At 45.8% G+C, this 15,603-nt stretch overlaps 1 protein-coding gene across 4 annotated transcripts in view; it reads left to right on the forward strand.

The window, feature by feature from the left end:
* The window catches only part of SERINC5 (serine incorporator 5), a 98,387-nt gene extending 86,974 nt beyond the window's left edge, over positions 1-11,413 (forward strand). For 3 of the 4 annotated variants that reach the window (XM_054715120.1, XM_008161983.3, XM_054715122.1), the window contains 4 exons: positions 4,618-4,684; positions 7,483-7,522; positions 8,460-8,604; positions 10,599-11,413. In XM_054715120.1, the coding sequence (XP_054571095.1) occupies positions 4,618-4,684; positions 7,483-7,522; positions 8,460-8,604; positions 10,599-10,746 (400 nt within the window). In that variant the 3' untranslated portion in view covers positions 10,747-11,413. Of the gene's footprint in view, positions 1-4,617; positions 4,685-7,482; positions 7,523-8,459; positions 8,605-10,598 lie in introns of those variants that run through there. The other variant, XM_054715121.1, reaches the window with a different exon arrangement.
* The last annotated feature ends 4,190 nt before the right edge of the window (positions 11,414-15,603 follow it).

Below are 15,603 nucleotides of genomic sequence, written 5' to 3' on the forward strand. Positions count from 1 at the left end.
GTGAATGAGTGATGCTAAATAAAACATCACTTCTTTCAGACCTCAGAGGCACCACAGTGGAGGTTGGTGTGGTCTAGTCCCATGGTCGGCAAACTGCGGCTCGCGAGCCACATGCGGCACTTTGGCCCCTTGAGTGTGGCTCTTCCACAAAATACCACGGCCTGGGCGAGTCTATTTTGAAGAAGTGGTGTTAGAAGAAGTTTAAGTTTTAAAAATTTAGCTCTCAAAAGAAATTTCAATCGTTGTACTGTTGATATTTGGCTCTGTTGACTAATGAGTTTGCCGACCACTGGTCTAGTCTGATAGTCCTCAAAAGATAACAATGTCCAAAGCTGACAGCTGCTACCTAAAGTCTGTCTAAATGCCAATAGCAAACGTTAATCGAATGCTAGTAATTAAACTGCAAAACCATAGTGCCGGATGGAAGAGGAGGTGGGAAACAGCAGCCACAGACCAAGTGGAGAGCAGGGTAACCAGGTGGTGCCCGGCGTGTGTGTGTGTGTGTGTGTGTGTGTGTGTGTGTGTGTGTGTAACACACTGTGGGAAGCTCCACAGCGGAGGGGTGGGAGTGTGGGGTGGGTGATGAATGTTTGCTCAGTATCCACTGCAGCTCCAAGAGGGAAGTGAGTTCAGGCCTAGTAAGTAGGGCGGTGAATAAAGGGAATTCCTGCCGGGGTGGGAGGCGGTCCATCAGGAGGTTTTCAAATCATGGCTTCTAGAGTTTATGTTTTCCTCCCAGGCTCAGAAGGTGTTACAAAAAGAGGTTGGGTGGAAACTGTCATTTGAACATGATTGCAGGAATTTCTAGAATTCTTGATAGAATCTATAGGAAGCTGAAAGACTAGGTAGTGTGTATGCACATTAAAGAGAGATGAAATCACCCTTTGACTTTCAATGGAAGTCCAGGATTGCTGGGGCTGACTTTTCCGTAAGGTCATAGAAGGCTCACTGTGCTACCTTCTTACCTATTCATGTATAAGAGTTCCCCCTACACACTCCCCCCGCTCACACACACACACACACACACACACACACACACACACACCACTTTAGGGGGCTCTCATGATGACTCCATCCTCAGTTCCTGGTTCTCTGCTCCAAGTCCTGCTGCTGACACACTCGCTGTGTGTATGTTTTGCTCTTTTGTGTAAAAGCTCACGGCTTGGAGGAAGGGCTGGGCCCAGACTCACTCCCTGGCTTTCTGACTGAGGCCACCCTTTCTCAGACCCCCTTCTGCTGCCTCCAGGCATCACTGTGATGAGGAAGTGTCACAGCTTGGACCCCGTGCAGGAGCGCCCCAATGGCTCATTCTATAGGCCGGTCCCCCCCACACCCTCTTCGGCCTGGCTCCTTGTGACAGGCCCTGGCTTCCCCAAACTACTCCTTAATTCCCTCCTTGGCCTCTGGATTTTGAGAGAATTCTCCTGTTGGTGTCAGGTTCAAGCTGTCAGACTGGATAGGATTCAGGAGTCAGTCAAGTTCAATCCCCTCACTGTACCTAAAAGAAAATGGGTATGGAGCCTATTCCTATAGCTCTGCACCCCCAATTTCAGGACACCTCTCCTTGAGTCTCTTTTGCTGGGCTATTTGGAGAGACGGGTCAAAACTTTTCCCCTTGTGTTGGCTTGGAGTAAGGTCCATTCTTCACTCTGGTAGAAAGATAAGCTAGATGACTCACATAATTATATTATCAGGAGGCACTTGTGTTGTGAAACATTACCCAGCTACTTCAAATTCCTAGACAACTTACACAAGAAAGAATTATATTTTCTCTTGAGCATAACAAAAACTGAATATAAAATTATAAAAGCTAAGAAAGAATCTTTATTAAATTTCCAACTGGCTAGTTCAAAGTGGGACATTCACAGCCATGTTGCATACAGTGGGAACACAGGTACAAGGTTGGTAAGTTGGCATGAGAGAGATTGGCTTAAAAAGAGGAAAATTGGTAAATCAAGGAGGGCTATCTAGTCTTGTGTGTTCTGGGCTTGATACTCTGATTTAAGAGAAAGGGAGGGTGTGTATCTTATTTTGGGAATCCTCCACTTCCCAGCCAGCCAGCTAGAAATTCTCATGTTCTGCACCGGGACCTGCTGAGGCCTGCCCCACGCTCCCCTAGGACTCTGGTCTCCTTTGGGAGCTGTGCGTCACCATTTACACAGCAGCGGGAACGTAACTGAATTCACCACACAAAGGCTGGGGTGGCCAGGGGACCTCTCAAAGGCCTGCCCTGCACGTTTGTGAGGGAATCAGAATCTGGGGTCTCCCACGGGAAAGTCTGCGCATGGTTTGGGAGGTTTTCTGTAATCTGGGGGCATTTGGCCGGTGCCAGAAGCACCTGTGTTTGAATCGGTCACTGTGGGCAGGGCAGTGGTTCCTGGGCAGCGGTACAGAGAGGCATCTTATCTTTTTGGTTGTCACGATGACTGTACGCCACTGCTGGCTTTTTGTGACGGGGGCCAGGCACAGCGGCCATGCTGCCGTGTAGTGGACGTTCTCTGAATGGGAAAGCATTGCCCCAACCAAATACTGTTAGTCTCCTGCGCCCCCCACAGGAAGGCCTGGTTAACACCACTCACATTTTAGGTCCTAGGAGAGGAGATTAGGGATAACCCGGGAATTATTTTACAACAGTTTGTCTCGCGCTGACCAAACAGATGGGTCAATAACAGCCAGAATGCAGACAGTAAGAATGTTCTGTGTTTTTTAAGAGCTTGTAAAAAACAATATTTTCTTAACAATCCCAAGAAGAGTGTTTTGTGGGGAAAGGACACGACTGAATAAAGACCTTATTTTACAGTAACATCTACTTGTAGAAGTCACACATCACAAGGAACTGAATATAGGTACTTCAAGGAGGATAAAAACTTCCGCTTTCAGTGCTGATGGTGGAAGTGAAGCCGAAAAAGTGCCAGAATCAAAGCTTTGTTTTTCTGAAACCATCTATTGCAAAGAATTTATAAAATGAATATATATTCTACTCTCCTTAAAGTATATCATCTTTTAGATGAAAATTCCAGATACTGACCTCTTCCTAAAATTGAAAAGTTATATTTATCCCCATGGAAACTGTATGCTATCTTAAATCAATTCATAGGCACAAGATATAGCATACTTAAATGCAGGAGCAAGGTGTGTGTTTCTTGGGTGCACAGCCAGTGGAATGTTTCTGTCATTCCTCTACCCAGGCTCAGAGTCAGGAAGCGGGAGTGGAGTGGGCCTCAATTAGCATCCATCTGTTCAAAGCAGAAATGAAAGTGATGCTATTGGTCTTCAGTGGACCACAAAAGAAGCAATGGCTTGGATCCCAGAGGACCTCTTTATGACTGAGGCTTTTTATTGTTTACTAGAAGCCCAGTGCACGAATTCGTGCACATTGAAAGGAAATTAATTAGAAGAAATATTTTAGAGGCCAGGGAGGGACTACAGGAGGTTGGCTTCCGGGCATGTCCGGCTCATCTCGCCCAGTCCCCATCAGGGCTGATCAGGGCCTGCTGGCTGGGGAGGGACTGTGGGAGGGCTCCAGGGTGTGTCTGGCCCATTTCACCCAGTCCCAATCTGCCAGACCCCAGCAGCAAGCTAACCTACTGGTCAGAGCATCTGCCCCCTGGTGGTCAGTGCACATCATAGTGACTGGTCAAGTGGTTGACCAATTGGTTGGACACCTAGTCAGTTAGGCTTTTATATATAGATTTGCATCTCATTGATCTCTTCTCTCCTTGGGAAAGAGGATGAGAATGAGCAGAGAAGGCAGTGTTTCCTCGTGAGGTTTATTTGGTTGAAAAGAACCTGCTAATTTCTGCCTCTCTACTAGGCAACACTCCCCAATCTGTCACCCTCCCACACACTGGATACCACTCCACCTGCCTCCGGTTAACACTGAAGCTGCATTGAGGGCAGGGATTTCACTGAGTCCCCAGTGCTTAGAATAGGGCCTGACACATGGCAGGCCTTCAGTAGATGGAACCCTAAGTATAATTTGCTTAAAATGCTCCCCCCTTTTTCCATAGGGAAAATAAATACTTTACTTCTATAAGTCAAAATTTACAACATTTCACCTCTCAAGGTATGGGGAAAGTGGCAAGAAGATTTTTTTTTAAAAAAATCACACCCACAGCTAGTTAGTCTATATTGAATTTCTAAACAGAAAACCTTGTTCTGCCGTAGGCTGATTGCCACAGAGAGTAACTGTGACCTTCGTTTTTCATGCCCTGGATTTTTATTGCCATCTCTGGGTTCCTGCATTGTTTTTGATCCCTTCTAAGTGAGAATGGTCAAAGGGAGGGGAATGATAAAAGTGAAATCAGGAAATTATTTTGGCAGTTAAGGGAAGAGAGGCAAAAACCAAGATAATGGTACCAAAAGACATCTTATTTCTTTACAAACTTCTCTTTGCACAAAGTGATCTAATGCAATTCATGTAAACAACATTAGCTGTAGAATCGGCCAGCCAGTTTTGGAATACAGTGGATATTTAAACAGACTACGTTTATCTAAGCAGGGAGGACTGTGGGTGTAGTGAGTCTCTCACTGGACATTGGCCAGGCGGCCCTGCCCTTCCTCTGATGGGACATAGCACGTCCATGTGCTCTGCTGACCTGTCTGTTTGTTTCCTAGTTTGACATCGACAACGAGATCGAGTTCTGATGCTCTGCAGGGGCGCTACGCAGCGCCCGAACTGGAAGTAAGTTCCTTTCCTTTTCCTGTCCTGCTTTTCTCCGAAGATCTACTTCCCAGGAAGGCTTTTCATGTTTATTTGTCTCTTTATTGGTCTGCATTCCATGATCCCAAGAATACAATTTTTGTTCATAGAGAAATATCCTACATACACTATGGGATTAAAATCCTTGATTTTCCTCCAACAAGATTGGCCTCATGTGGCATCCTGCTGCCCACCTCCCAGCAGAGGCCTGGGTGGCTTTGTCAAGCTGTTCTTTGTTCTTCTGTCATAACGGAATGTGTGTGGTTTTCTACAATTTCTAGTCCATTCCTCTGTTTTATACCTGCCTGTGCCCTCCATACATAGCACAACTGTGAGGCTATGTGATCGCTGTTCCAAAGGAGGAGAGAAGGATGGAGAAGGGGAGGAGCCGGCATCTGCTGTATGCCACACGGCTGAGCATTGCCTGTACATTAGCTTATTTAAGGGTGTCAGTTCCATCAGGTGGGCATTTCACGGGATAAAGAATTGTGAGCAATAGGTGTCCAAAGAATCATACTGGTCGGCAGATGCCAGTGGTCAGCAGAGTGTATTTTATTACAATGGAACATCCAGGGTTTAAAAAGGTCTAACCAGATGGAGGCAGCCAGGAAAAAAACTCAGCCCTGACCCCAAGAATGGAAAGAACGGGAAGTCCAGTGATAGCTAAGACTTGTGGCACTTGCTATGTTCCAGGCACTGTTCTAGGCGCTACATGTGTCATTTCATTTCATCCTCATAAAAACCCAATGAGGGTTTTCTCTCCATTTTGCAAAGTCATTTAAACTTTTGATTTGCCAGCATATAACCATGAGCCTGTGTTCCTGACCCCTGATACCCAAGAGCTCAGATGCTGCTCCTGGCCTGGCTGGGCTGGGAACCCTGCCTGGCATCCCGCCCTGGCTGCATCCTAATGGCTTTCCCTGGATTTAAGAGCCCTGGCTTATCTGATGGGCGCTTCCTTCTGCAGCTGCGTCTCTGGGGATGGTCTCTCCGGCACCTGACCTGGAGAGAGGGAACCATTGTGAAGGCTTGTCAGTCTGCCAGCATCGTTCCCCAGCTCTTTCAGTCACTTAAAAAGGAGACTGAATAAGAGAATGAATGAGGAGACTGAATGAGAGAATGGTCTCTGGAAGGCAGGCATTTGTTCTCACCACCGACTGGGAGACCACCTGCTGGGGTGGTACCTTATGGTTTCAATATCCCTATTGTGCACAGAGTTAATGTGCAAAGAACAGCGAGTCTCTAAGTACGATGTGAGAGAGGATGTTTTTCTTTTTCCGAGGAAAAAGCCCAGTGTTTCCTTCGGAAGTGGAGAGCATGCAGGATGGGAGTGGGTTTGCTCTCCTTGCATCACGTTTCACAGGGACTCCTTTGAAAGTTAGTTTCTTGTGGTAACTGAAGCTTCTGAAGAACTGGGATCCCAGCACACCGTGTATTGGGCCCCTGAATGAATTAGTGAGTCTTTGACTGTGTCACTTGATGCAAGATTCTGTCAAGGCCAGCCCCTCTGTTACAAGTTCCCTTGATGTAGGAGGGAAACAGGGACGTGGCCTTGAGGTGGATAAATGGGGTGAAGGCCTAGGCTCCCATGTCCTTGTCCTTGGCTCTCTGTTCTTTGTGGTAAAAATACTACCAGCCAGAGTGTCCAGGACCCAGCGCTTCCCAGACCTCCTTGGTACTTGCGTTTCTTATTTGTTTACTAGCATACTTCTGAAATCATGTAGTTATTTTTCATAACCTGATATTTTTAAAATTAAGTTTATTATGTTGAGTAAGTTAGAAACGTGGTACAGAATTTGAAAGATACCAAAGGCCCTTCAAAGGGAAGTATCCCACCCATCCCTGCCCCCGGCACCCCTGTGCCATCTGAGCAGCCTGGTTTTTACAGGAAGTGTAGGAAGGCCTCCCGCTCCCAGATCCCTCAGCGTTACCATCGCTGATTCTCTTGGCTCCACCACCTCCTGGATATCACATGCTTCTGGTTGCCTCTTGTGAGTCATGGGCCTTGGAGTCCCCATCCCGCACTCATGTCCCAGCTCCTGTCCCTAAGCTAGTTGCCTGACCTCAGTTTCCTCAACGGTAAGTGGGATAATAATCCCAGCCTCAGGTTGGAGAGGGTTTGAAGTAGCGAGTAGAGCAAAGCACCAGGAGTGAGCTCCATGAGAGCGGGGACCTTGTCTCGTTCACTTTATGTCTCAGGTTGGGTTTTTCAGAAGCAGCTGCCCAGGCAGTTTGATGAGCAGGGTATTTATTAGTGAAAGGAAAGTGAGAAAAGAAAGGGAAGAGGCAGAGGGGACAGAGGTCGATGTTGAAGGGCGCTGCAGGCCGGACAAATCTTTGCTGACCCCCAACGCGTGCTCCAGGGAAGATATGGCCCATCCGGCCTGTCCCCCAGGGCTCAGTGGCTGCTCCCTTTCACCCCTGCTGTGGGCATTCATTCCTGTGGTTTGTCCAGGTAGGGCTTGCCCTCGGGCAGGGTGACTCTGCTGCTGGGGCAAAGCCTGGGAGCTGCGGTCTAGAGACTGCCCACAGCAGGCGCAGTAACTGAGGGTGCTCCTTTGAAGGCAGCTCCCCTCAGCCCATTGTATTTCCCACCACCAGCACCCAGGGCATGGGGAAGAGCAGGTGCTTAGTTAAAACCTCCCGAAGGGGTGAAGTGTGCAGTTCCGGGCCTGGGATAGAAATCAGACGGGGACGGCGTGGCACGCAGTGGCCTTTAGTGCTTTACTGATGTGGGGAGCAGAGAGCGCGTCACCTGACTGTTGGTTTTGCTCTCTCAGGTAGCTCGGTGTTGCTTTTGCTTCGGTCCCTACGGAGAAGGTGAGTAGAGAACTTTCCCTCTATGCACCTGTGTGGCCCTGCAGACCTGTAGCTCTAGTCTGTAGGCATTTGGGATTCACGTACAAATAACTGAATGGTAAGGGGAAACTTGTTTCCAAAGCCAGTTTACCGTGTGCATACTTTTCATATTCTCCCCAAAGGGTTGTGAGGTTTTCTTGGTTTGTTTCGCTATTCTGGCAGGCAAGAAATCAGTCTAATATTTTGGCTCAGATTTAAGTTATACAGTGAGATTTAGAGAAGCAGAAAGTGTATTTTTTAAAGGAATGAAAATTTGGAAAATACCAAGAGGTCCTGACACCATGATTTGGACCATTTCTTTTCCTCAACTTAACTTTTCTTCTTGAATTGGAGGATCCCGGGGGCTTGAGAACTCCTGGTCTACTCTCTCTCACTTTCTTCTGAGCTTATAGTAAGTTTTGTGTTTTTAATGGCTTTTTCCCCCTGCTCTATTAAATAGGGAAACACAGTTTGTTAGTGCATGGTCCCTACTAGTATATGCCAAGGTTCAATCCCTGGTCAGGGCACATACAAGAATCAACCAGTGAGTGCATAAATAAGTAGAACAACGAATTGATGTTTCTCTCTCTCTCTCTCTCTCTCTCTCTCTCTCTCCCCTCTCTCTCTTCTCTCTCTCTCAAATCAATAAAAATAAATAAACTTGACTTGATACCTCAATAAGATTTAAAATAAATAAATAAAATGAGTGGGATGTTAGGTAACTCATCCTGTTCAGGAAGGTTCTGGGGTAGGTGGGGGTTTGTGCTCTTGCCATAGATGAAAATTGCCTTAAGGTACAAGTGGCTTTTGGCCTCTTTCCTACGGAACAGCCCCTGGGTTGAAACGCGTGTGTCTTGGCGAAAGCGGTCAGTGTGCGTGTGCTCACTCTTTGAACTGGTGCTGGCTTTGTGGTTCACAGACACTGAAGACCCGCAGAATATGAAAGAGGGGCCGGGCGTCATTTATGACGAGAAGAGAAGCACCGTCTACAGCTATTCCTATTTCCACGGAGTCTTCTTCTTGGCTTCCCTCTATGTGATGATGACGGTCACCAACTGGTTCAAGTGAGTGGCCCTCCTTGGTAGGGGGTTTAGAAGGGGCAGTCCTTATAAAAGCAAGGTGAGTCCTGCTCCTTAGGGTGCTGAGGCACAGAGCAGATCTCCAGAGTCAGCTAAGTGGTTTTCCAAGTCAAGCCGTGCTCACCTTTACAGAGACAGTTCAAGTTTAGTCTAGTGGCATACTTTTAACCCTGGGACTTGCACAGGCTTACTTCAACTTCAAAAAAAAGAAGAAAAAAAAAAGAAACAAAGAAAAAGAAAGAAAAGAAAAGGAAGATTAACTGCATATGGGTAGTCTTAAGAACATAGTAATGGTAATGGAGGAAGCACTAGAATTCTTAAGTAATCATCTGCTTTTTAAAAATTGTATTAAATTTATTGGGGTGACATTGGGTAATAAGATCATAGTTTTCAAGTGTACAGTTCCATAATACATCACCTGTATACATTATCTGCATTGTGTACTCATCCCTTTTCTCCTTTGTATTTTGTCCTTTTTTTCTTCACACTTTCATTACAAAAGTTGAAAACAGCTTTTAAAAAAACTTATATGGAAATATAAAAAGTAACAGTGACTCCCTCCCCCAACCACTGCTAACAATACGGTATATACTCGTTTTCTATGCATTTACAACTTTTTTAACATAAATATGATTACACATATTCCCCCCCCCCTCCTTTGAGGTTTTTTGTTTCGTTTGTTTTTTATTAACTTGGCAGTATATGATACACCTGACTTTCCCTGTCACAACATAGAGACACTTTCGAATCATACAGATTCTTTTTGCATTATTCTTTAATCCAAAGTTTATGTTGGATACGGATGTGATATAAATTAGGATATACATAGGCTAGACATTGAGGCTTAGTGTGCTTTCTTTTTTATTCGTTCATTCCGCACACATTTGGATGTCTCCTCTGTGCCACGCTGTTCTAGGTGGCAGGGCTTACGTTCTAATGGGGGAGACGGTGAATCAGTGTGTCAGATCGTGGTGAGTTGTGGGGTGAAAAATGAAATGAGGAAGAGGAATGAGGAGTACCTTATGGGGTTTAGGGTGGCGGCTTCAAACAGAGTGATAGGGGATTCTTCCCAAACATCTTCCTGAGGGAGAAGATAGCGAGGGAGCTTCTGATGCTTCCCCGTGATCCTTTGAAAATTCCTGAGAATTTCTGGCTTGGGAAACTGAAGCAAAAAATGGAGGGAGCTGTGATCAATTAGGCAGATAATAAGTGTTGAGGATGTGGGGAACTGGGAACCCTCCAACACTCCTGGGAGGATCGTAAAAATGGTGCAGCTGCTTTGGAAAACAGTTTGGCAGTTCCTCAAAATGTTAAACATAAGAGTTACGACATGATCTGGCAACTCTACTCCCAAATATTATATCCACGTGAAGAAAAGGCACGTTTACGTCCACACAAAATCTTGTACACGGTGTGCACAGAGGCAGCATTGCTAATAACCAACCAGGGGAAACACCCCAAATGCCCATCAACTGATGATGGGTAAACAAAACGTGCCGTGTGCAGACAATGGAATACCACTCAGCAATAAAACGGCGGAAAGTACCGATAGGTGCTGCAGCAGGGATAAACCTCGAAAACATTGAGCTGAGTGAAAAAAGCCAGTCCTAAGAGGCCACATGATTCCATATGAAAATGAAAATGTCCCAGATAGGCAAATCCATAAAGACCAGAAGGAGATGAGTGAATGCTGGGGGCAGGAGGAGGGGAGGAAATGGGAGGGCAGCTAAAGGGAGCAGGGTTTCTTTTTGGAGCGATGAGAAGGTTCTAACGTTGACTCTGCTGGTGGTCCCACAAGTCTGTGCACATGGAAGTCATTGAGTTGTATGCTTTAAGTGGGTGTGAATTATATAAGGATTCAGTTGTTAGGAAAGCCAGAAAGGCTGGAGGGGGCAAAAGCAGGGAGACACTTGGTAGAAGAGAATTCTCCCACGGGTCCTCCTCCTACGCTGACCACGATGGCTCTCTCGTTCCCACAGCTATGAGAGTGCCTACATCGAGACCTTCTTCAGCGGGAGCTGGTCCATCTTCTGGGTCAAGATGGCCTCCTGCTGGGTGTGCGTGCTGCTGTACCTGTGGACGCTGGTGGCGCCCCTCTGCTGTCCTTCTCGGCAGTTCTATGTGTGAAGACCTGCCGCTGGAAGGGACGTCCTTTGAGCAAGTGTCCCAGGGGTCTGAGCACTGACGGGCACTTTTCGAAAAGCTGGCTTCCCCTGGCTTTCAGGGGGGGAAAAAAAATCACCTGATGAGCTTTTTAATCCTGAATTTCGAAAAGAAACTACCAAGTTATCCCGAAAGAATTGAAAATTTCAACCAAGCTTGGTCCTGAGTGATGCTATGTTTTGTATGTGTCTAACCCCTAAAAACTGGGGTGGTAGTTAGGCTAGTAGTTTTCTTCTGCATGTTTTTACCAAAACAGTTTGGAGTATGACATCTCACAGGGGTAGAAAGTTACCTTGTGTGGCCTCTCATTCTGATCCTTGGAACAGAAAACATGCCAAAATCTTGAGCCTTCAGCCCCTGACAGAATGCAGACCCCTGTGCACCCCGGGGCCCGCGGGACCCTGCACACAGCCCCCCGGTATTTATAGGGCACAAGAGGCAGCACCTGCTTTTAACTCCACCTGTGCTGCTTCTCTGGGCCCTCAGACGTTTCCCTGGGAAGTTGTGATGCTGGGAATCACATCTGCCATTGTCCTTCTGCCGCCCTTCCTCAAGGTCTCCTCATCCTTTCTGGGCCCAGTATCTTTGTTATGTGACAAAGCACAATTTGCTATCACCACCTGTGTGACCCTCTCCCTCCCCCCCGCCCCCCCTTCCGGATTATCACTACCTGATCGGAGTCACTGCAATAATTACGACTCTTATTTGTGGAGTTATTCACATGATGATAGAACGATATTCATGTTGTTTTCTTTGTCTGAACGATGGAGAGCTATGGTCTTACTTGTTCGTGCTGTTAACAGTAATAATACTTCGGAGCCTTACCTGGGAGGTTGCTTCCTGGCTGAAGCCTGCTGCGCCCCTTTCAGTGTTAAGGTCAGCCCCCCAGTTTCTCTCCCACCTTGAGGCCTTTGAAATGGTAAAGGCAGAGGGCTTTTGATTTCCAGGTGTGTAATGGGACCACGCCGTTCATGTCCACTGTGGGGTTTTCGGAGTAGATTTGCTGAGGCGGGGATCACAGGCAGCACCTCCGACAGGGCTGACCGGATAAGCCGGTTAAACAGGTTGTAGAAGTGACCAAATAGACGTGGAAGGAAAGGTGGACAGATGGTGGGGCTTTTTAATGGAGCCATCACTAACATCCACAGAAACTTCTAAAGGACATCCTTGTAAGCCAATACTCATGAGATATTGGACTTCGGGCAGCTGCCCAAGAAGATGTCCGTTTTCGGTGCTGATGTTCTCAGTCAGGAAGAGTTCACTTGGTGGAAAGTCTGTTAGAGACCCCGGTGGAGACACCTTGGGGTGCCCTGTTCGTGTCATGCAGGAGGGAAAGACTCCTCCAACTCCCTGGCAGAGAAGGTCTGAGATGGAAGAGATGGTCCTGTGCCCTACCGTATGAGTTGGTCAGAATTGGGTCCCACGTAAGCTGGGCTCCAGGGTGCCAAAACGCTGGCTTTGGAAATTAGCCAAATCCTTCATTCCTACCTTTTTGCCCTCCTCCGAGGAAAACAAATACAATGGACTGATTCTTCTGGGAACTTGCCTTATTGACAGTGTCTGAGATCCAGTTTTAAAAGGCACTTGTGTGTGAGAAAGAGCCTTTTGTTAGGCCAGGAGCTCTTTGTGCTCAGCAGCTGAAAGATGATCTGGAGTCACAAAATGAAGAGCTGCCACGGGCAGCCCCGTGGGAGTGGTGTGCTGGGCGTGGGGACAGGTTGAGGGAGTGGGGCCTGTGTGTGTAGCAGCAGCTTCCTGGTTGCTGCCGTGGTGGCCAGTGCAGTGACCAAGGGCTCGGAGGAAGGGAGATTGGCTTTAGGAAAGACCACAAGAGGAGGCGGATCAAGAGCTGGGGTTGTATCAGTAACTAGCTTTGTTATGTTTTCTTCCTGCTAGTTGGTCTGGTAGCCAGCTATGTGACTTTGGAACTGGTCCTTACAGCATGTCAAGGTCAAGCTGACAAAGTCGAGTATTCCCTGGCTGGCCTTTGTTGGCCCCCGCCCCCTGCAGAAAGACGCTCAGGGAAACACAAAAGAAAGCCCATTGCCAATGGCAGGGCCCTGGGCGCTTCCTTCCTTAGCTTGCCCAGCCAGGCCACTGTTTCCAGATGCCTAAAACTTGCTTTGTGGCCTGCAGTTCCTTTCTGAAATTTGGTCTGACACAAGAGGCACAACTACAGTCATCTGCTTTTTTATTCTCAACGGAAAATTTAAGCAAATGTATCTGAATGGTCAAGAGAGATGTGGATGTCCTCTGAGGACTGTGGGCATATACATTAAGTTGACTTTCATGATTATTAATTGTAATAAACAATACTCAGGTGACGAGTCAACATTCAAATACAGGTTTAAAGAAGCCTACGTTTTTGTGCTATCGTGATTGAAGAAACTGGAAAAATTGTGCCAATTGCTTTGAATTGCTATAATGATGGTTGGTGTTCACTTGATAAATTCTTTTTTAAATAATCGACTTTTGCTTCTTAACAACTTTTTTGTACATAATTTAACAAGTGCATCCCTAGAAGCTGCGGGTCAGATTCCTTTAGTAATGAAAGCCCAACAAGTTTTTAAAACTGTTTCCTCTGTGCTGTCATCCGATGTGGGAAAAGTTCCCCCGTTCGTTTCCATGAGTAAAACGACTGAGCGGGGGGGAAGGGGCTCTTTTGGGAGTGTCGCCGTATACCTAGACATGCCACCTGACGAGGCCAGAGACTTTTCTATCAAAGCTTTCGGGCACCCTACGTTGTCCTTAATGGGTCTTGCTTTTGTTCTCACAGTTCCTTGGGACATGGCTTGAAGGAATTGGTTGCCAGAGATATTTGGAGTTCCTTGGTAGTATAATGAACTGTGTTCCCGTGGGCTGTGGGAGAGTGAGGTTACTAGGGACTTGGGGTTCTGGTGCCCATCAGGAATGGCCAGCAGGGGAGCTCCCACACCAAATTGTTTGGTTGTAGTTCCTCAGAAGTTCCTTCATTATGGGTGACCTCTATCTAGTGCTAATTCCATCCACCCGAATAGTCACCCTCTGCCTTTTTAATATGTCTTTTAAAAATTATGTGCTTGCCCTAGCTAGTTTGGCTCAGTAGATAGAACATTAGCTCACGGACTGAAGAGTCCTGGGTTTGATTTGGGTCAAGGGCACGTACCTCGGTTGCAGGCTTGCTACCTGGCCCTGGTCGGGGCATGTGTGAGAGGCAACCAATTGATGTATCTCTCACATCGATGTGTCTCTGTCTTTGTCTCTCCTCCTCCCCTCCACTCTCTCTAAATATCAATGGAAAAATATCCTCAGTGAGGATTAACAAAAAAATTAAAATCATGTGCTTAATTTTGGTCAGAAGTTTACTACCATTGGTGCTTCATATTACCTATAAAAAGGGAATTCAGAGCCTGCATTTAAGCTACCTGGGCCTTTTTCTCCCTTGACTGCCTTTCTAAATAGCCTCTCAATTTGCTGTGCATTCGTGTCCTGCCCCTCTTGGAAAGGAAAGAAGGTTTATCCTGTAACTAGGAAGGCGTGTCCTTGGGCTAAGACCCTGTAAGAGAACATTGGGCCTTCTTTCTTCAACCAGGGAAAGTGCAGTAGCCACTTGGTTCCCTGTAGGACATCCTTCTTAATTTGCCAGTAACACTAACTCCCTATGGCTTTGTTCTTAAGGCCATCATGTCTCCTGCCATCTCTAATATAGTTGTAAAAACTCAGACGTTTTATTTTTTACTTTTTAAGAATACATTTTTATTGATTTCAGAGAGGAAGGGAGAGGGAGAGAGAGAGAGCGAGGGAGAGAGAGAGAGGGAGAGAGAGAGAGAGAAACACCAATGATGAGAATCATCTATCAGCTGCCTCCTGCATGTCCCCTACTGGGAATAGAGCCTGCAACCTGGGCATGTACCCTGACCAAACCATGACCTTCTGGTTCATAGGTCAGCACTCAACCACTGAGCCACACCAGCTGGGCAAGACTCAGACATTTTAATACAGTGTTGCATTTCAGGCAGAGATGGGCTCTCTAATGTTAGATCTACCTAATTTGGTGGGAGAGCTATTTATTGACACAGATCTTCTGAACTAATGCTCGACATTCTCAAGATCTTTCTCTTTTTTTCTTCCTCAGTAAATCATTTACAGAGATGTTCATTTTACCAAAGAGGCATCTTTTGTTTTGTTTTGTTTTGTTTTGTTTTAAAGTAAAATTCTTTCAGCAAAATCTTAATTGGGGAAGAGTAGATTAAGAATACATATGTCCAAATTCACTTCTACAGGAGTTTAATGATATATATGTGAGTAAAATTATGGAAGAATTCTTGAAGGTAATCCTTTGGTGTGAAGGATCCTGGGAAATCCTCTCAGGTAAGGAAAGCTTGTAGCAGATGTGTAATATATGTCTTGAGAGCTATTTATAAGAAGTTTAAGAGGATTGTTTTGTTTTTGTTAAAGATTTAAGGGTTGTTTTTTTTTTTTTTTACTTTACAAAGAAAACTCTACAAAAAATTTTATAGTCATAACTTTGTTAATTTTTTAAACTTTTCTGAAACAATTAGCTGTAGCCAAATTACGTGTTATGTTTTACAGTATTAGAATTTTGGAAATGTAATATATGTGGCAAATCTACTCTGAAATTTATAATGGTCTCAGATATGATTAGAGTTTTGGTAACTTTTAAATATTTTCCCCCCTTTAGTCACAAAGACAACTATGAATTTATATTTGTTTTTTGAATGCTAATTTTTCTATGAAGCGTCTGAAGTTGACCAGTCTTTTCCTATATAGAAAACTCAAAACTTGTTAACTCTGTACTTTAATAAAATTTAAAACTGAAAA

This window comes from Eptesicus fuscus, chromosome 4 (assembly GCF_027574615.1).
Source record: "Eptesicus fuscus isolate TK198812 chromosome 4, DD_ASM_mEF_20220401, whole genome shotgun sequence".
Taxonomy (NCBI): Eukaryota; Metazoa; Chordata; class Mammalia; order Chiroptera; family Vespertilionidae; genus Eptesicus; species Eptesicus fuscus.